We start from the raw sequence: 21,705 nt of genomic DNA on the forward strand, positions 1-21,705 counted from the left end.
AGTGCCTGGTTTGGGTGGGAAGGGACAATGGACCAGGGAGTAACGGAGGGAACGGTCTCTGCCGAAAGCAGAAAGGGGTGGAGGTGGGAAGATGTGGCCAGTAGTGGGATCCCGTTGGAGGTAGGAGAAACGTTTGGAGGATAATTTGTTGTATACGATGGCTGATGGGGTGGAAGGTGAAGACAAGGGGACTCTATCCTTGTTACGAATGGGGAGAGGGGGAGTAAGAGCAGAGCTGCGGGATATAGAGGAGACCCAAGTGATCATGGGAGACATTGTCCATTCTTATGGACCATAAGTTGATTTTGTCTGCAAGTTGGAAAGTACAAAAAAAAACAAAAAAAATCATTCTATGTGGTACCCATATAGGCAGAGCAATGTAATGAATGGCATCAAAAGTACATAATGCAGATAAAAAACAATTACTAAAAGGAGAGAAAGAGAGCCAACCAGAATTCAGAATTATGCCTATTAGACATAAATTTAATAATATTATGCAAACTTGTTCGTATGCAGCGGTGTCCATCAGTCAGGCATTAATAACCCAGATGTGGCCTGTACTGGGTTTTTCAATTTTACTGAAGAAACCTGACTGTTAAAAAATAAAAAGCAAAGATGATTTGTATTAATAGCAAGACTGACCTGATAATTTCCCAAGACAACATAGGTGCAGTAGCACCCTCTGGTGACAGAAAGCCCTTACCACAAAATTTGTAAAAGATATAAGATGTGGTGAAAAAGAGAAGCTGTTCCCATTGGTAACGAGGTCATGAAGTTAGATAAATCGCCTGAGTCTAATCAGATATTTCCACGCACAAGAGGAAGCTGGTCGAGAGGTTGGAAGAGTTCTGGCTGAGATATTTGAATCATCGTTAGACACTGGTGAGGGGTTGGAAGACTGGAGGGTGGCTAATGTTGTGCCTCTATTTAAGGAGAGCAAAGAAAACCTGGGATCTATAGACCAGTAAGCCTGACATACGAGGTAGGAAAATTGCTGGAGAGTATCATAAGATAATGTGATAGGAAAGAATTAGGCCATTCGGCCCATCAAGTCTACTCCATCATTCAATCATGACTGATCTATCTCTCTCTCCCTTAACCCCATTCTCCTGCCTTCTCCCATAACCTCTGACACCCATACTAATCAATTTTTTATTTCATTGCCACTTTAGCCCCCCCATCCCGCTCTCAAGGATTCTGAGCAATAAGATATACATGCATTTGGATAGACAAGGATTGACCAGGGATAGTCAGCGCAGGCAAGAGAATGTGTCTCAGGAATTTGAGCTTAGGGAAGAAGGTTGACAAGGGCAGGGCCATTGACAGATACATGGACTTCAGAAAGGTCTTTGATAAGATCCTGCACGTTTAGCTGCTCTGGAATGTTAGATCGCATAGGATCCACAGACAGCGAGCTAACCCATGCAGAAGATTTATTTGGTGTTACCAGGGATTGAGGACCCGAGCTAAAGGACGAGGCTGAACAGGCTAAGACTTTATTCTTTGGAGAGCAAGAGGCCAAAGAAGGGGCAATCTTATTAGAAATCATAAGACATAGGAACATTCGGCTCAGTCTAATCTGCTATTCAATCACAGCTCATCTGTCTTTCCCTCTCAACCCCTTTCTCCTGCTTTTTTGCCATAACCTTTGACACCCTTACTAATCAAGAACTCAATCCCCGCTTTAAAAATACCCAAAGACTTGCCCCAAAAGCCATCTATGGCAATGTATTTCACAGATTCACCAACCTCTGGCTAAAGAGATTCCTCCTTATCTCCTTTCTAAAGTACGTCCTTTTATTCTGACCTGTGCCCATTGGTCCTAGACTCTCCCGCTAATGGAAACATCCTTTCCACATCCACTCTATTTAGGCCTTTCATTATTAATAAGTTTCAATGAGATCCCCCCTCATTTTTCAAAACTCCAGAGAGTACAGACCCAGAGCCATCAAATGTTCATCATATGTTAATCCAATCATTCTCAGGATCCTTTTTACTTCCATCCCTGAACTTTCTGTTCTTTTTCTGCTATATTCCAATTCCATATGTCTTGCGTCCAGATATTGAACATTTCCATATTGTTCCACAAACAGTAAAACTGGCCATTTTGCAATTTTGACAACTTCTCTTTAAACTACGCATAATCTGATTGATGATTACTACCACAATAAAGCACTCCCAATTATATTCTGGTTGTATAGCTTGTCCCTTCCCACCCAAAAACCGCTCCCTCCGCAACAGCCTGGTCAACTCGTCCCTACCCACCCAAAAACCATTCCCTCCGCAACTCCCTGGTCATCTTGTTCCATCCCACCCAAAAACCGTTCCCTCCGCAACTCTCGTCCCTACCTACCTAAACCACCTCCGCAGGTACTTTCCCCTGCAACCGCAGCAGATAGCTGTCCCTTTACCTCCCCACTCAACTGTCCAAAGACCCAGACAGTCTTTTCAGGTGAGGCAGAGGTTCACTTGCACCTCCTCCAATCTCATCTACTGTATCAGCTGTTCCAGGTGTGGACTCCTATATATCGGTGGGACTAAGCGCAGGCTCAAGTCCGCCTAAAGCTACCTGATCTCCCGGTTGTTTAACACATTAACTTCCCTTCCCATTCCCACACTGCCCTTTCTGTCCTGGGCCTCCTCCATTGTCAGAGTGAGGCCCAACACAAATTGGAGGAACAGCGCCTCATATTTCGCTTGGGTAGCTTACACCCCAAACAGTCATTCTGCTAAAGCATTTATTCACAAAATGCTGGAGTAACTCAGCAGGTCAGGCAGCATCTCAGGAGAGAAGGAATGGGTGACATTTCGGGTTGAGACCCTTCATCAGTCTGAAGAAGGGTCTCGACCCGAAACGTCACCCATTCCTTCTCTCCTGAGATGCTGCCTGACCTGCTGAGTTACTCCAGCATTTGTGAATAAATACCTTCGATTTGTACCAGCAGTTATTTTCTTATACATTCTGCTAAAGCAGATCATTTGGATAATGGGCCATTCTTAGTTACGTGTGTGACCAAAAATATGAAAAATTGCGAAATACATCTCTTCTAATTCTGAAAGCATTACAGGTATATTGTTTTGTACTGTATATATGACTTGTATATGTCGAAGTTTATCAAGTGAAATTTTTATATGTTGTGCTGACAATGTTTGTTTAGGGTCAGAAGTCAAATGACCCTAGGTCATTTGCAAGGACAATCTTCCTACATCTTGGGAGCCATCTCCCATCAAATACAGACACATGGAATTCACCATCACCTTCAGTGCTCCAAAACAATCTTTGGCTGACTGAGTAAAAAGGCAAAAAAAAGACAAAGTGCTGAAGTAACTCAGCAAGTCAGGCAGCATATCTGGAGAACATGGATTGGTGGCATCTTGGGTCGGGACAATGAGTAAAAGGGCAGTTGAAATCAAGACTTCGAAGGCAGCCATGATCCCTAACATCATGTAAGGTTATGAGACTTGGGACCTTTATCGCAGGCACCTATAGGTACTGGAGAGACACCATCATCATTGTCTCCACAAAATCCTCCAAATCCATCAGCAGTGTCTTCAAGACTACCATCCACAGCACCAATCAGTGAGCTCTGTAGTACAGGACACGTTGTTCATAAACCCATCACCAGACTCCTGAGATAGGCATTATTTCAAGCTGTGTCAAGGGCAGCGATTACCAGACACAAAGGAAGAGATTCAAGGAAGCTCTCAAAGCTTCCTTTAAAAAAAAGTAACATCCCTACTGACACTTGGGAATTCCTAGCCCACAAATGCAAATATTGCACTTAGGATGGCATTGAGAGCCTCACAACCAGGAGTTGGAAATACATGGAAGCCCATCAGAGACATCACCTGACAAAAATAGCCACTTGCCTTTCCATTCAGGCACCTTTTGCCTAACTTGTCAATCTTCAGGTCTCACGCTGGCCTCATCATCCAACTTAGAACTGGTGCAGCAACAAGTGCTACTTGATTCCCTGAGAGAATGTGTTGGCTCAAGCCAGCAGATACATGTCCCAAAGGTAAACTTTGTGACCAGAGAGTACACACCTACTTGATACCCACAGACACTGCAGAAATCACAGTAGAGAAGTGATTACGAAGACTTTCGGCACATTGGGGGAGGGGTTAATCAGTTTGTGTTATGAGTATACAAGTTGGGATGTTATGTTACAGCTGGACAAGGTGCTGGTGAGGCCACAGTTGGAGTATTGTGTTCAGATTTGGTCATTCTGCTATAGGAAAGATGTTGTGAAGTTGGAAAGAGAGCAGGGATTTACGAGGATGTTGCCAGATCTTGAGGGCTTGAGCTATAGGGAAGAGGTTGGCAGGCTAGGACTATATTCTTTGCAGCATAGGTGACCTTATAGAAGTATATGAGATCATGAGGGAAATAGATAGGCTAGATACAGAGTATTTTACCCATAGTAGGGGAATCAAGAGCAAGGGGACATAGGTTTGAGGTGAGAAGGGAAAGATTTAATAGGAATCTGAGAGGCAACTTTTTCCACAAGGGGTCGTGAGTGTATGGAATGAGCTGTTAAGGTAGAAACTATAACAACATTTAAAAGTCATTCGGACAGGTACATGGATAGGAGGTTACGAGGGATATGGGCCAAATGCGGGCAGGTGGGACTGCAGTGTAGATGGGGCACCAAGGACGGCATGGGGAGGCTGGGCTGAAGGGCTTGTTTCCGTGCTGTACGACTTTATGACTCTAAATACGTATCTTTCTTCCAGCTCTCAAACACGTTGACAACTTAAAACACAATTTTCATCACAAGGACCAACTCCGTAGTAGCCAATGATTCAGTTATCTGGATCACCAGGGATCCAAAACACTTCCAGCGTCAGGTCTTTAGAGACCAAGAGGGCTTGTAGAGGAGAGAGAAAAATAAATAAACAAATAGATAAAGAAATAACTAAATGAAGGAGGGAGGGAGGGAGGGAAGGAATGAAGGGGGAATGACAATATCAATAACAATGACACGAGGCGGCGGTGCAAAGACCTGAACCACAGCACAGGGCCGGGGACCGAGATCAGGCCCACAAACTACCAAAGATTCGCCTCCAGACTCCGACCTTTAGAAGGCGGTGGTTCCAGTCCCTTCCTCACTCACTATCCTTTCCCTCCCTTCGCCACCACTCACGCTTGTACTCGGCCATCAACCGCTTCAGCGCCGTTCCCGCCATCACCGACTACCAGTCCGTTACTGCGCCACAGAGGGGACCGATTATATCGACACACCGCGGCCACTTCCGGCCGAGGACCTGGGGGAGGATGATCAGCGGTGCACGGCTGAGGTTCTCACCCATCGCCATGGTGGCGTTGCCCTTGTATGATGGGCTCTGGCTCGTCTGTTTACTCGCCTCAGTGTCGCTCAGCCGTGGTCAACTAGCGGAGAATGGAGGAGCCTTCGACACCGGGCAGTCAGCCCCCGCGGTTGCGTCTGCAGCCCAACAGCGCAGGTAACGGAGGGGAGGGGGCGGTGGCGGTGAGTGTTGGCCCACCCAGACCCAGCTGCAACTTCAACTTCTTACTGCTTGAACGTTGAAGAAATGCGGGGCAACTCGGAGATATTGTTTCGTTTTCACTTCGTTTTTTTTTCTCTGACCATCGTCTCCATTCTCTCCCCCCCCCCCCCCCCCCCCGGTTCACTGATCTCTGCTCCCTGAGTTTATTCCTTTTCAACCCCCAAATTTTCCCACCTTCCAAATTCCTTCCTCAACCCCCTCTACGTGCTTTCTTTCTTTAAGATGCACCAACCTTTTTTTAAAAATCAATCCTTTGGTTATGTTCACGATCATCTATATTTGCAAAAAAAAAAATCAGTTTTGTGCCTAGTTCTTATGTTATGACGTTGGTTTTGACAGCCTCCATGTTTAAACCACCAGGTTGAAGTGAAATAACTGAATCCATCAGTGTGACCATGATGACCAAGATTTTATCTTGGAATTTCAGACCATACCTACTTTTGCTGTGATAATTTAGTAAATGCCCAACCTTGCAAGTTAATGCTCCAAGCCCTCTGGGATCTTCTCTCTCTAAGGGCCACCAATCTCTTTCTCAGATACATCAGTAATGCCAATTGTAGTATTGGAAAGGAAAATAGTAAAAATAAATAATAAGAGTTGTTCAGGGCGATGCAGTGGTAGAGCTGCTGCCTCACAGTGCCAGAGACCCGGGTTCAATTCTAACCTAGGGTGCTGTCAGTGTGGAGTTTGTATCTTCTCCCTGTGACCATGTGGGTTTTCTCCGGTCGCTCGGGTTTTCTCACACATCCCAAAGATCCCGTTTGTAGGTTGATTGGCCTCTGAAAATTGCACCTAGTGTGTCGGATGCGAAACTTGAGATAACATGGAATTAGTGTACGGGTGATCGATGGTCAGAGTGGACATAGTGGGCCGATTGGGCCTGTTTCAAAACTGTATCTCTAACAATCTTAGACTTGTGTAGCATCTCTCACAATCTTGGATGCCCGTTTTGCAGTCAATGAAGAATTCATGAGGTTTGGTCACAGCTTGTGACAAAGTAAATGCAGTAACCAATTTGCCCACAAGATTGTCTCACAAAAAAACAAATGTGATAATGATCAGAATATCTGTTAGAGCAGTAGATTATACTGGGAGAACCTGCCTTCAAAATAATGCCATGGGATCTTTTAATGAGATTATAAGGAGAGATTGGACAAACTTGTATTGTTTTCTCTAAGTGTCAGAAACTGAGGGGAGAGAAGTGTATAACATTATGAGGGGCTTAGTTAGGGTAAATTATCAGAACCTTTTATTCAGGGTGGAAATGCCAAAACTAGAGCCCATAGATTTAAGATGAGGGGAAAGTTTAAAGGATATGTGCAGGACAAGTTTTATTTACACTATCTAAAAGCCTCTTGAACACCATTATCATATTTGCTTCCACCACCACTTATAATGAGTCCTGGAACATGGTGCATGGTGGTGGAGGCAAATACGATAGTGGTGTTCAAGAGGCTTTTAGATAGGCACAGATATGCAAGGAATGGAGGGATATTAATCACGTGCAGGGAGAGAGGATTAGTTTAACGTAATCATGCACAGACATTGTGAACCAAAGAGCCCGTTCCTGTGCTGTACTGTTTTATGCTTTAATGTTTTCTATCCATCCGAGTGGCAAATAGGACTTTGATTTTGTCCCAATGTGAAATAAGTTATTGATGTCAATTTAATTGTTTATAAATCCTGATAGGCAATCTCACGGAAGCAGTATGGCCAAACAAGCATGGAGTGCAGCATGTTCTATTAATGTTTTGTGTTATTAGGTATTTGTTATATGATGTGAATCCACCTGAAGGATTTAATCTTAGGCGGGATGTCTATCTACGCATGGCGTCTTTGATGAAAAGTCTGCTAAAGAGTGAAACTTGGGTACTGGTCTTACCTCCCTGGGGGCGTCTCTACCATTGGCAAAGCAAAGATCTTGAACAAGTTCGCATTCCCTGGTCTGCATTCTTTGACGTGCCTAGCCTAAACAAGAACATTCCCGTTATCGAATATGAGGAGTTCATTGCAGGTATCTGTAATCTTAATGTGCCTCTGGAAATTTTAGCTGCCTGTTGGTTTAGTTCAGACAGAAACCTGTCTGAAACAAGAAACATAATTTTATTTTAATGAGAGCTTCCTAGTCGATTTTGGGGTTTTAATGTTTTATTTAGTGATATCTTTCAGATTCAGTCTTAATTATGTTGTACCAAGCACGATCTATAAAAACATTTCTAAGATTAGACTTCAGTTGTCAACTTTTCACTTAATCCTTTCCTGTCTGAGTTAAAACTCGCAGCTCTAAATCCATATTTTAAAATCGTTGCCTTATCTACTCTGATGCCTCAAAATACTTTTTATAATATGGTAACCAAAGTTGTACACAATTCTCCCAAGTATGGCCTAACCAAATTTAATTTGCGCCTTATTTATTTGTGCACTCTTTTCATCCTGCCCACTCATTCTTTCTTTGTAATTTTTACAATCATCTCCTTTTCTTGCCAAAATAAAATAGCACATGTGCAAAAGTTTATTTGCCAATTATTTGCTCATTCTCTAAATCTAATAATATTTTGTAATTTGTTTAATTCCACCTCAGCATAGAATAATCCTCCTCTCAAAATTGGTGTCATTTGAAAATTTAAGAAGTTGTTTGAATAGTGTCATACAGTGTGGAAACAGGCCCTTCAGCCCAATTTGCCCACACCGACCATCATGTCCCAGCTACACTAGTCCCACCTGCCAGCATTTGGTCCATATCCCTCCAAACCCGTGCTTAAATGTTGGGATAATCCCTGCCTCAACTATCTCCTCTGGCAGCTTGTCCCATACATCCACCACCCTTTGGGTGACAAAGTTACTCCTCAGATTCTAATTAAATCTTTTCCCCTTCACCTTAAACCTATGTCCTCTTGTTCTCGATTCACTAACTCTGGGCAAGACATTCCGTGCATCTACCCGATCTATTCCTCTCATGATCTTATACACTCCTCATCCGCCTGCGCTCTAAGGAATAGAGTCCCAGCCTACTCAACCTCTGCCTGCAGCTCAGACTCTCTAGTCCTGGCAACATCCTCGTAAATCTTCACTGTACCCTTTCCAGCTTAACAACATCTTCCCTTTAACATGTTATCCAGAACTGAACACATAGAAACATCGAAAAATTGGCCCTTCGAGCCAGCACTGCCACTCAATATGATCATGGCTGATCATCTGAAATCAGTACCCGGTTCCTGCTTTTCCCCATATCCCTTGAGCTTTTTCCCCATATCCCTTGAGCCCTAAGAGTTAAATCTAACTCTCTTGAAAACATCCAGTGAATTGGCCTCCACTACCTTCTGTGGCAGAGAATTCCACAGATTTACAGCTCTCTGGGTGAAAAAGTTTTTCCTTATCTCAGTCCTAAATGGCCTACCCCTTATTCTTGAACTGTGACCCCTAGTTCTGGACTCCCCCAACATCGGGAACAATTTTCCTGCATCTACCCTGTCCAATCCTCTAAGAATTTTATATGTTTCTTTAAGATCCCCACTCATCCTTCTAAATTCCAGTGAATACAAGCCCAGTCGACCCATTCTTTCATCATATGTCCATTCTGCCAACCCGGGAATTAACCTGGTGAACCTACGCTGCACTCCCTCAATAGCAATAATGTCCTTCCTCAAATTAGGAGACCAAAATTGCACACAATACTGCATGTGCAGTCTCACCAGAACCCTGTACAACTGCAGTAGGACCTCCTTGCTCCTAAACTCAAATCCTCTCGCAATGAAGGCCAATATGCCATTAGCTTTCTTCACTGCCTCCTGTACCTGCATGCTTACTTTCAGTGACTGATGTATAAGCTTACCCAGGTCTCGTTGTACTTCCCCTTTTCCTAATCTATCACCATTCAGATAATAGGTAGACACAAAATGCTGGAGTAACTCAGCGGGTCAGGCAGCATCTCTGGAGAGAAGCTGGTGACGTTTCGGGTCGAGACCCTTCTTCAGACCGATGTCAGTCAGGGGAGGGGACGGGACAAAGATAGAATTCCTCTCTCACCATTCAGATAATAATCTGCCTTCCTGTTCTTGCCACCAAAGTGGATAACCTCACATTTATCCACATTATACTGCATCTGCCAACTCACCCAACCTATCCAAGTCACCCTGCACACTGCAGCCTCATAGCATCCTCATCGCAGCTCACTCTGCCACCCAGCTTTGTGTCATCCGCAAACTTGGAGATGTCACATTTAATTCCCTTGTCTAAAGCATTGCGGCACCCCACTAGTCACTGCCTGCCATTCTGAAAAGGACCCGTTAATTCCTACTCTTTGCTTCCTGTCTGCCAAACCAGTTCAATATCCATGTCAATACCCTACCCCCAATATCATGTCCTCTAATTTTGCACCCTAATCTCTTGTGTGGTACCTTGTCAAAGGCTTTTTGAAAGTCCAGATACACCACATCCACTGGCTCACCCTTATCCATTCTACTTGTTACATCCTCAAAAAATTCCTGAAGATTAGTCAAGGATGATTTCCCCTTCATAAATCCATGCTGACTTTATCTGATCCTGTCACTGCTTTCCAAATCCGCTGCTATAACATCTGTAATAATCGACTCAAGCATCTTTCCCACTACCGAAGTAAGGCTAACTGGTCTTTAATTCACAGTTTTCTCTCTCCCTCCTTTCTTAGTGGAGTTTCATTGGCTACCCTCCAGTCCACAGGAACTGATTTAGTCAAGAGAACATTGGAAAATGATCACCAATGCATCCACAATTTTTAGGGCCACCTCCTTGAGTATTCTGGGATGCAGACCACCAGGCCCTGGGGATTTATCTGTCTTCAGTCCCAACAGTTTACCTAACACTATTTCCTGACTAATGTGGATTCCCTTCAGTTCCTCCCTCCCACTAGATCCTCGGTCCCCTAGTATTTCTGGGACATTATTTGTGTCTTCCTTAGTGAAGACAGAACCAAAGTACTCATTTAACTGTTTCTGCCATACAATACTCTAAATGTGGCCTCACCAACATCTTCTACAAGTGCAACATGACCTCCCAACTTCTATATTCGTATAGATAGAACAGAGGAAATAGTAGGTCATTTTTGTTACTGTCATTTCTCCTTTGCAAAATATTGCAATATTTTCTTGTTGCAACGACATGTACAGGTTCAAATGTATTCACTTAAAATATGGATCTCTACTAATCAATCTCTGTTCAGAATCTGGTGGGCCATTCATCCAGCAAATCTATGTTCTGCAAGGATATGCAGAAGGTTGGACAGAGGGCCATTGGGAGGAAAAGGTGGATGAGCGACTTTGCATGGAGGATCATGCATATGTGAATGACAAACAAGGATTTTATAGGTATTTGCTTGGCTTATTTGTAACTCGTGTTTAAACATTGTAATATTGTAAATGTGGAGATTTCCTGGTAGATCATGGAAGCTTTACTTGGTAGGACCGATAGTCACACAGCATAGAAGGTAGTCTTAGAGTGATACCGCATAGAAACAAGCCCATCTGGCCCACCAAATCTATGATGGCCATCATGCCTAGCTATACTAATCTCATTTGCCTGCATTAATTCCATATCCGTCTAGGCCCTGCTTATCAAGTATTGTCTGGATGTCTCAAATATTATTACTGTTTCTGCCTCCACCACCTCCCCTGGCAGCTCATTTCAGATACCAACGAAACTCTGATAATATTTTTTTCTTTAAACCTTCTCCCTCTCACCTTAATCCTATGCCCTCTAGTCTTAAGCACTCTTACCATGTGAAACAGACTCTTTACTATCTACCCTAAGTATACCTCATAATTTTATATGCAAATTTAGATTGAGATTTAAATCCATTGAGATTAAAACAAAATGCTGGAGTAACTCAGCAGGACAGGCAGCATCTCTGGAGAAAAGGAATGGGAGCCTTTTGAGAAAAGGTTTGTTATGTAGGAAGTACGATTGTAAGGCGATGAAGTTAGCATGTTACTAACTCTGCTATTTATTATTTTTTTTATAACAGAGGTTGGTTTTGGGGTTACAAGGAGTCAAGAGGCCTCAGTGTCGCCTGTATGTCCGTGCAAGGTTCAGCATCCATCATGGTGCCAGTTCTTCTGAAAAACACCACAGCACAGTGAGTGAGTGACCTGAACATAGATAGTCCAAAATATATTTTTATACTTGTGCTATGATGATTTATCAATTTTGTTGCACAGTGCAATAAAATTGACAAAGCGCCACAAGGACATTACAAAATAGGTGAAGCAAGTAAATTACCTGATAAACAGTATCACTTCCTTCAGGTGAAGCTTCTGGTGAATATAGAGATTTACAAAAGAAAGAAGCAAGACTTGTATTGAGTTAATGCATTTCGAGATGCAAGAGCACGTCAGAGAGTACTAGACCAAATGGACCTGTTGGGCCCAAAACTCTCCTGCATTGGTGCAGCACCCCCTCCCCTCCCCCCTTCCCCCTCTCCATCCCCCCCAACCCCCCTTAACCACCCTCATCCCCCCCACCTTCCTCCCCTCCCTCCCTCCCTCCCTCCCTAGGAGATAGATTTAAACATTAAAATGTGAATAACTTAAAAAATATAACACCGATTTCAATAAAACTACTTGCTTTACCATTAAAGCGACGATGGTGAGTAAGGTGGGCCTAAAATTGTCAAGCTATCGTGTACCGTTTTGGCTGTAGTTCGATCACAAATAAACAAACAAACGAGAGTTTTAGTATATAGATGTGGCTATTTGAGCCTGTTCTATTTTCAATGAGGTCTGAATGTACATTCTCCTTTATTTTTCCACCTGATGCCTATATTCCTTGATTCTGTTAGTATCCAAATTATTACCTTGATTTAACTCAACAACTCAGCTTGCACATTGGCCATGAAGCAGAATATTCCAAAGATTCACAAACAACAAAGTAAATAAATGTATTTTATCGAAGTTCCAAATGCTCCCATTAATTCTAGACTGCTCAACCAAAACAGTCTTGCAACCATCTCAGGACCATGTACATCTCAAGGAAATTGCTTCCTCTTGTAAACTCCACTGAGGATATGTACATTATCTCCCTGCATGAAACGGTTAGCAAAGATAGCCTTGATGATGAGTTCATACAGTATATTCACAGCATTTCCATGATTAATAGCTATGAAACCCATCAGGGAAGTAGCTGTTTTAGATTTAATCATGTGTAATGAGTGGATTAATTAACAATCTTATAATACAGGATCCTGGGGAAAATAGTGATCATATCATGATAAAATTTTGTTTGATAATTTGAAGTCTGAAACTTTTGGTCGAGAGGGGAGTTGAAGGAAATGGGAAAGTGGTCAAGAGCAAATTCCGGTTAGCCATAAGGAGTTTTCACTCGTCCTTTTAAGATAAACCTATCTTTCTTTAGGAATAGGGACCAGACATAGTATACACCAGCTCTGAAAAGTTGCATGAATAGTTACAAAGACATCTTAACACTGATACTCTATTCTCCTTGCTGTAAAATGCCAAAGTATCTTTGCTACCTTTGGTACTTGATACATATATACATTAGTCATCTCTGTTTTGTGTACAAGAACACTGGCATTTATTTGGAACAAATAAAGTGCTGGAGGAAATCAGCAGATCAGGCAGCATCCGTGGAGGGAAATGGATAGACATTGTTTTGGGTCAGGACACTTCTTCAGACTGAAGAAGGGGAAGCAAGCAGGGAAAGGGGGGGGGGGGAGGTCAGGGCAATGCCTGACTAGTAATAGGTGGATACAGTTGAGGTACGGTGATTGGCAGATGGTGGAATAGGTGGCATAGGCTAGACGTGGATGGAGACAAAGGGGTGTTGGATAAGCAAAAAAGAGGAGTGAAATGTAAAACTGGAGGGAAGTGTAAGGGGACATGGGGAGGGGAAATGGAAGGCTGAAAGAAATATTGGACGGGGATGGGAAATGAGTGTACAAAGGAGGAGAAAGGAACAAAATGATGGGATGGGAGACAGTGGGAGGAACATATACGCCCTTGGGTGAGGGGGGGGGGCAATGGAAAGAGAAGGAGGTTATTACTTGAAATTTGAGAATACAATGTTCATACCATCGGGTGTTAAACTACCCAAGTGTAATTTGTGCTGTTCTTCCAGTTTTATGGCCTCGCTCTGGCAAAGGAAGGGGCTAAGGACAGAAAGGTCGGAATCGGAAGAGGAGTTAAAATAGTTTGCAACTGGGATTTTCTTTCTCAAGGACATTTAAAGATGGGCAAAACATTTTTTGCCTTGCCAGCAACATGCATGTTCGAGCAAATGAAAAAAAGACAAATATCCACTGTATGATATTCCAGTATTCTCATGTGGGAGACGTTTTCCTCCACTGAGAGTTAAACAGAGGCTCAGTCCTTGTTCTTCATTAGAAGTTAAAGATCTTTTGGCATTATTCAAAGATGCTCTTTTTGTTGTCTTCTTGTGCTTTGACTTGCATTTGTCCCTTGTCATCTAGCAACAAATGAACTGGTCATTTTATTTTGTTGCTGTTTGTGGGATCTTGCTGTGTATATTGATTGCCACAACTTCTATAATGTGGCATTGACCATAATCAGATGAATTCTATTGGCTGCAACATTTTGGGATGCCTGAAATGTGAAAGGTGCTGTCTGAATTCCAGTTTTTTGTGGTATTCTTTATACGTATTATTTGTGACCTCTGATATATTTGGGATTCATCAAAGTGTAATGTTAGATGTTTTGTGGTGCAAGGAAGCCTGAAAAGGTTTCTGATTGTATTCCAGGTCTGTAATGTTAGATAGAGCAGAGAACCTCCTTCATGACCATTACGCAGGGAAAAGTTACTGGGATGTGAGTACTATATATGTTCAGTGATTTAACTTCAGCAGTAGAAATTCTCGATTAGAAAACCTCTATCACCTAAAACTCTTAAATCTTAGAAAATTTGTGTAACACTAATGCATGTTCACTAACAATTTCTGCCTGCACCCTCAAATATCACTCCCCAATCTCACCAGTGTCATTCGACACATCAACCTGTAAAACTAAATCTGCTCCCTAACCCACACTTTGCTTTTCTTTTTCAACGCATTCTTTAAAATGTCCCCATTCACCTCTGCTCATCTGTGGTCCTTTCTAAAACGTTGTCCTGTACAGTCATATAAAATGTCTTGGGATTATTTTACTGCTTTAAAGATGTGTAAAAATATTGTTGTTGTTTCTAGATAATTCCTTGAAGCATGTGATCCATCCTTCTTGCCCCACCAGCTGCCACCACTCCTCAAATCCATTGAATATTTTGTTTTTGTGGGTCTCCACATTTTTCTTTCCATCAGAAATCCACGAGTAATTTTAAATATATCTTTTTGAGTGATCCAGTAGGTTGCACTACTCCCTTCCAACTGTTTCCCATTGTCAGATATAGTCATACAGCCCCTTTAGCCCAACTCATCCATGTCATCCAAGATGCCCCATCTATGCTAGCCCCAGTTGCCCATGTTTAGCCCTTATCACCATAAATCTTTTGTATCCATGTACCTGTCCAAATGTCTTTTAAATGCTGTATAATCTCTGCCTCAATTATCCTCTGGCAGCTTGTTCCATATACCCACCACCTTCTGAGTGGAAAAAGTTGCCCCATGGGTTCCTATTAAATCTTTCATCCCTCACCTTAAACCGGTGGCCTGATTCGCCTACACATTTTTGTGTACATTCAAAATATAAAAGCAAGGAACTGCAGATACTGGTTTACACAAAGGACACAAAGTGCCGGAGTAACTTTGTGGGTCAGGCAGTATCTCTGGAGAACATAGAGAGGTGACGTTTTGAGTCCGGATCCTTCAGACCTCTGTGAAGACGTTCTTCAGAACACTGCATTCATCCTATCTATTGCATTCATGTTTTTATACACCTCGACAAGATCTCCCTCCGGCACTCCAAATAATAAAGCCCTAGCCTGTCCAACCTTTCCCTATAAATCATGTTGTCGAGTCCTGACTGTATCCTCATACATCTTCTCTGCACAATTTCTAGCTTCATAACATCCATTCCATAGCAGGGTGACCAAAACTGGGCACAGTACTCAACATGTGACCTCACCAACATCTTGTACAATGGTAACATAACCTCCCACCTTCTATACTCAATATCCCGATGGATGAAGACCAATGTACCAAAAGCCGCATTTACTGCCCTATCTACATGTGATGCCACTTTCAGGGAACCATGTACCTGTACTCCTAGATCTCTCTGCTCCACAACACTCCAGGGAACACTCCTTATGGACCAGGCAATGTACAAAATGGCTGCCATGTTTCTTGTATTACAACCGTGACCAATCCTGAGAAGCAGACCATTGGCTGAGATGTGGTTTAGGCCTTTTTAAGCTTGTGAAAAGAGCTTAACAAATCTAAGTCCTGTTTTTTCTGCCATTCACAGGCTCGTAGAAGCATGGTGTTTGCCAAGCATCTACGTGTAGTTGGGGATGAATTCAGGGCAAAGTACCTAAACTCTGCAGATGAATTGGACAACACCATTTACAATGAAGATTGGACCAAAATGAAGGTAAGTTGTGATCGGAATTAGAGTGAGGTATGAGCCCGTAGAATGGGATTAGCAAAGATTGCACAGTTCTTTCCCCTCTGAGATCAATGGATACAGTTTTCAGAGGAACAGAGATGGTCTCTTTTTTAATCAATTGATCTTTAAAAATAGATCTTGTACTTTATTTCATTTATACATGTGGGTCTTTGCACTATTTATTACATTATATATTTGCTTATATTTCCCCATTTTCTCCCCCCCTCACCTTGTCCTATGTCCCCTAAGATTCTGTGCATTTACCCTATCTATTCCTCATAACTAAAAGATCATCCTCCTGCACACCAAGGAATAAAGTCCTAGCCTGCTCAATCCATCTCTATAGCTCAGGCTCTCGAGTCTTGCATCCTCGTAAATCTTCACTGCACCCTTTCAGGTTTTCCTGTAATAGGGTAACTAAAACTGAACACGATACTCCAAATGTGGCCTCGCCAATGTCTTGAACAACTGTAATATAACCTCCCAACTTCTACATTTGTCAAGATAGTGAAAATCTATGTTTTGCTTGCTATCCAAGTTACTCATACAACTCTGCAATCAAACAGTACACGATTACAACTGGTGGTGTAAAAAGAGAAAGGAAAGTGCAAAATAGAAGATTACAGATGAAGAGAAAATGCAGATTTTTAAAAGTGCAAGAGCTGCAGCGAGTTAGATTAGGAGATTGGCAATTAGTTTATGAGATCCATTCAAGAGTTTGACAACAGCAGGGAAGAAGTTGTTCTGGAATCTGGTTGTGAAAGCCATTATATAAATGCACAACTTTTTCAGGCATCATGTTTTTGAACCACGCCACGCAGTCTTGGAGGACAAGAATCTACTGTCCTTCACTATAATGAATGCTGCCTGCCTGCCTTACCATATCAACCTGAAACTTTTTTTATCCCTTTGCTACAGGTGAAGTTAGGCACAGCCAAAGGAGACCCTTATTTGGGTGTGCATCTGAGAAGGAAAGACTTTATCTGGGGCCACAGAAAGGATGTCCCAAGCATCAAGGGCACAGCCATGAAGATTCAAAGCCTGATGAAAGAGCTGAAATTGGAGAAAGTGTTTGTAGCCACAGATGCTGTCGAGGATGGTAATAATCCTAGTGCCGTCCAGTCTGGGCAGCACCTGCCAGAACCTCCCTGCTCGGAGAGCTCTGTATTCCTCCTTCACGCTGCATGGGACCACTAATAATGGCATTGCTAAACGTTTAGTCAATTGTGATGGATTTATGCCATAACTTTCTTGTGTCCATAACTTGCAGAAAGTTTTTATATTTAAAGAGACACACATAGAAACATAGATGCAGGAGGAGGCGGCCATTTGGCCCTTCGAGCCAGCACCGCCATTCATTGTGATCATGGCTGATCATCCACAATCAGTAACCTGTGCCTGCTTTCGCCCCATGTCCCTTGATTCCACTAGTCCCTAGAGCTCTATCTAACTCTCTTTTAAATTCATCCAGTGAATTAGCCTCCACTACCTTCTGTGGCAGAGAATTCCACAAATTCACAACTCTGGGTGAAAAAGTTTCTTCTCACCTCAGTTTTAAATGGACTCCCCTTTATTCTTAGACTGTGGCCCCTGGTTCTGGACTCCCCCAACATTGGGAACATTTTTCAGCTCCTTCAAGTCTAAAAAAAACAAGGTTTAAATTTTGTTATGCCTGCATCTAGTTTGTCCAGTCCTTTTATAATTTTATACGTCTCTAGAAGATCCGCCCTCATCCTTCTAAACTCCAGTGAATACAAGCCCAGTCTTTCCAATCTTTCCTCATATGACAGTCCCTCCATCCCAGGGATTAACTTCGTGAACCTACGCTGCACTGCCTCAATAACAAGGATGTACTTCCTCAAATTAGGAGACCAAAACTGCACACAATACTCCATATGTGGACTCACCAGGGCCCTATACAGCTGCAGAAGGACCTCTTTGCTCCTATACTCAAATCCTCTCGTTATAAAGGCCAACATGTCATTAACGTTCTTCGCTCTACCTGCACGCTTACATATTTAGTTTAGACAAGCTGCTGGATTCACTTATCTATCCTTCCTGACATGCAATACCCAAAATACTCCTTTTTTTCTTCTTATACCATAATTTTGTGTTCCAGTCTGAGGATAAAGGCCAAGATTCCATTAATGTCTCTATAAATCTCTTTTTTAAAGTGTGGGCTGATGTTTTTCGTCGTTGCTGTGAAATGGCCAAGAGACTGGGTTAAAGTCAAGACTAGTTGCTAATGATCAATGGATTTACTCAACACTAGGAGCTCAGTTGAGTCAAAGTCTTATACAGTTGACATGATACATTTTAAACAAAAATACAATTTGCATCTGTTCAATTGGATGAGACAATTTCACAAGATTTACAAAGCTGTGGAGAGGGAAGACAAATAATAAATGCAACAAAGGTAACAAATATGTATGTATATGCTAAATTTGATTAAAAATGAAGCCAATTTTAGATGTCAAGAATGGATGCTCCAATTGGAACAGGTAGAGTAAATAGACAATGGAGTGCAGATTTTTTTTTTGAGCTGCCATAACAAAATTTAAACCTTGTTTTTTTTTTAGACATGAAGGAGCTGAAAAGCTTTCTTCCAAAGATAATTCGATTTGAACCAACCCAAGAGGAGCTCCAATTATATAAAGACGGAGGCATCGCCATCATTGACCAATGGATCTGCGCTCATGCAAGGTAGAAGCAGGGATGACTAGAGTTAACAAAAAAAGAAATGCTGGAGGAATCTAGCCAGTCAAGCAGCATCTGTGGAAAGAGAAACCAGTCAGCATTTTGGGTCCAGCATTGGGGACGTGTGAGATGTAAGACAAAAGACTACAAAGGATAAAACAGATTATGTATAAGGAGCACGAGTACTCGAGGGGGCATCATGTGATAATGGGAAATGATAGTTTACCTGAAGTTGTGCATGGGTGTGGGTTTGCCAAACAAATTAGTGGCTCCTCTATCCCAGAAGATAGTCACGGAGCGAGTAAGGGAAGAAGAATAGGATGGCACAGTGGCGTAGCAGTAGAGCTGCTGCCTTAGTGCCAGAGAACCGGGTTCATTCCTGACTACGGGTGCTGTCTGTACGGAGTTTGTATGTTCTCCCTGTGTCTAACTGCCTCTTCTCCCCACTCCCTCTCCCCCACCATCTGATTTGATATTGTGCAGATTTTTCATTGGAACCTCAGTGTCGACCTTTTCATTCCGTATCCATGAAGAGCGGGAGATTCTTGGCTTTGACCCAAAAACTACTTACAACAGGTTTTGCGGTGACCACGAAAAGGAATGTGAACAGCCAACACATTGGAAGATCGTATACTGAATGGCGCAGAGTTGCAATGCTACAGAATTACCTCAACTCATCTACATTATCCAGATGGCTATGAGAGAGTCAAGCACATTGTTTACAAGAGGCCTTGCACATCATTTTGTGGTGGCGTTCTGGTACTGTGAAACAAACTCTCAAGGGCACAGTTCCCCTGGAAGCAACTGGGCTGTATTCTCTCAGCAGTTCCCACTGGACAGTTGGACCATTGCCTTTAATCATTCACCAAGTAAGCAGGAGAGTTCGTGAAGAGTAAACTTCATCAGCACTTCTCCTGTAGTTCAGTGAAATTCCTCGCAGATGTAGAGGCAGTTTGTTGCTTCCTCTTTTAGGATCTTGCGGCAAGTTGGCATGGGAAAAGTGTTAATCGCAATAGAACATCAATTACTGCCATCGTAAACTTTTTCTGTTTATACTTTAAAATACTTTATTTTCTAATTCCACATCAGTATTTATCGCAACTTTTTACAATCATGGTTTACAAGTAAATTGTAAAGATACAAAAGGGATATTTTACTTGGCTACATTCAGATTCCCAATATCACCTCCCAAGTATAGCTACTAATTTAATTTGGTAGGAAACACCTGCATTTTCGAATGAAATACAAACTCCTTATACCCGCTCTGAGTTGATCAGAGCCCACCAGTCTATGCCAAATTATTTTTAACAATTCATTGAACAGCAACATTTAAATATTTGATTAATCAACATTGTCCCAAGGTAAACATAGTTCCCATCGTTCAATTTTGAGTGCATCACATTTGCTGGAAAATATTTCCCCATGAATTCCTTTCTAGTCCGGATCCACAATAGATTCCATTTTATGCTCTTGCCATTCTTTTTCATTTCAAACATTGCCTGCATTGGATGTTAATATTCTGAATTGAGAAGGTGAAGAAGTTAGCTGTTTCAGAGTGCCAGGTAGCTAGTGCCTTGCTTATAGAGGATGGGTATCTTCAAACAGTTTGAACAAAAGATACACAAATGCCAGAAAGAATTGTAATTCAGCTCTGCATGAATCTGCTCAACGTGAAAACGTGGCCTGTAAAATCGTGAAGTGTGAAGTATTTTATACTTTCATTCTATAACATAGGATATTATTTCCCACTTTGTATTGTAGAATATAAAATTTACAGTACCTTGATTAGTGTTTTATTTTAGATGGAAAATACAAAAAATGCTGGAGGAATTCAGCTGCTCCGACAACATTAGTGGAACATTTCTGGCTGTTGTCACTAATGCTGCCAATCACTTCCCTGCCCTTCACCTATCATTCACCAGGCTATGCCCCATCCACCACACTGGGGGAAAAATGCCCTACAAATCTCCTTTAAACTTGCCCCTCATACCTATAATTTAGATGGATTGTACCCATTTGTATTGGAGCACTTTAAATGTTCCCAGTCATCGTCGACATAGCCTGCGGTTGTAATGCATAAGGGTAAGCATTATATTAAGTTTTGTTTTGTAAATACAAACAATATTGAAATGCGTTGTTAGAGTGTATATATTTTGAGCTTGCGTCTGAAATACCAGTATTCACTCTGCTTTAACTGTCAATTGCATATTTAAATACTAAAATGGATTTTGGATGACCTCTCATTCTCTTATTTTCTTCTAATACATCTCTACCTGGTATTTCTATTCTTGCTCATTTATCACATCAGGTCACAACTTTCCATACAGCTTCTCGCCAAAGTTCACATCAAGAACTATAGCTTTCCCAGAAACAATTCCAACCACAAAAAGCATAAAAATTTATAGTACAATGAGCAGTTTGCAGACAGAATGTCATGACTCTTGCTTGAGCTTAGAGCATCTAGTATTTATAAAACGTTTATATATTATTTTTGTAATAAAAACCTGCACAATCTAATCATTTCAGTTCTTCATTCTAATTGTGGTCTGCCAATTGCCACAGAATGCTCAGAGCCCTCAGCAAGAAACCATAGACAAACATGCCAACCTCCACTTCAGAATTGGCCAACTATGATGAATGCAATAATAATCAGCTGGAGGAATTCAGTGGGTCGAGCAGCATGAGGGAAATGGATGGAAGATGTTTCGAATCAGGACCCTTCAGTGGGTCAGGACCCACAGTTCCTCCAGCAGATTATTTGTTGCTCCAGATTCCAATGACTGCAGTCTCTTGTGTCTCCATGGCATATGCAATATTCTAATACTTGTCATATCTTCTTCTAGCGTTTGAGGCAACAGAAGTTATGAAGCTGCTTTTGCTGTCTCTGTTTGTTGTCGTTCGCCTGACTGAGGTCACCACGGGGAGGTCGACAACA

General features: G+C 42.1%; 2 protein-coding genes across 3 annotated transcripts in view; one reads left to right on the forward strand and one right to left on the reverse strand.

Annotated features, from left to right (window-relative positions):
* The window catches only part of ube2g2 (ubiquitin-conjugating enzyme E2G 2 (UBC7 homolog, yeast)), a 43,784-nt gene extending 38,534 nt beyond the window's left edge, over window positions 1-5,250 (reverse strand). For both annotated transcript variants that reach the window (XM_078403579.1, XM_078403578.1), the window contains exon 1: window positions 5,148-5,250. In XM_078403579.1, coding sequence (XP_078259705.1) covers window positions 5,148-5,190 — 43 coding nt within the window. In that variant the 5' untranslated portion in view covers window positions 5,191-5,250. The remainder of the gene's footprint in view (window positions 1-5,147) is intronic.
* Window positions 5,251-5,273: 23 nt separating this feature from the next.
* On the forward strand, window positions 5,274-21,275 carry pofut2 (protein O-fucosyltransferase 2). The gene is made up of 9 exons (XM_078403580.1): window positions 5,274-5,466; window positions 7,296-7,546; window positions 10,730-10,874; window positions 11,531-11,641; window positions 14,279-14,345; window positions 15,933-16,058; window positions 16,992-17,172; window positions 18,653-18,776; window positions 19,254-21,275. The coding sequence occupies exons 1-9, from the start codon at window positions 5,279-5,281 to the stop codon at window positions 19,405-19,407; spliced, it is 1,347 nt and encodes a 448-aa protein (XP_078259706.1). The 5' UTR covers window positions 5,274-5,278; the 3' UTR covers window positions 19,408-21,275.
* Window positions 21,276-21,705: the final 430 nt, after the last annotated feature.

The sequence above is a fragment of the Rhinoraja longicauda genome, chromosome 8 (genome assembly GCF_053455715.1).
Source record: "Rhinoraja longicauda isolate Sanriku21f chromosome 8, sRhiLon1.1, whole genome shotgun sequence".
NCBI classification, from domain to species: Eukaryota; Metazoa; Chordata; class Chondrichthyes; order Rajiformes; family Arhynchobatidae; genus Rhinoraja; species Rhinoraja longicauda.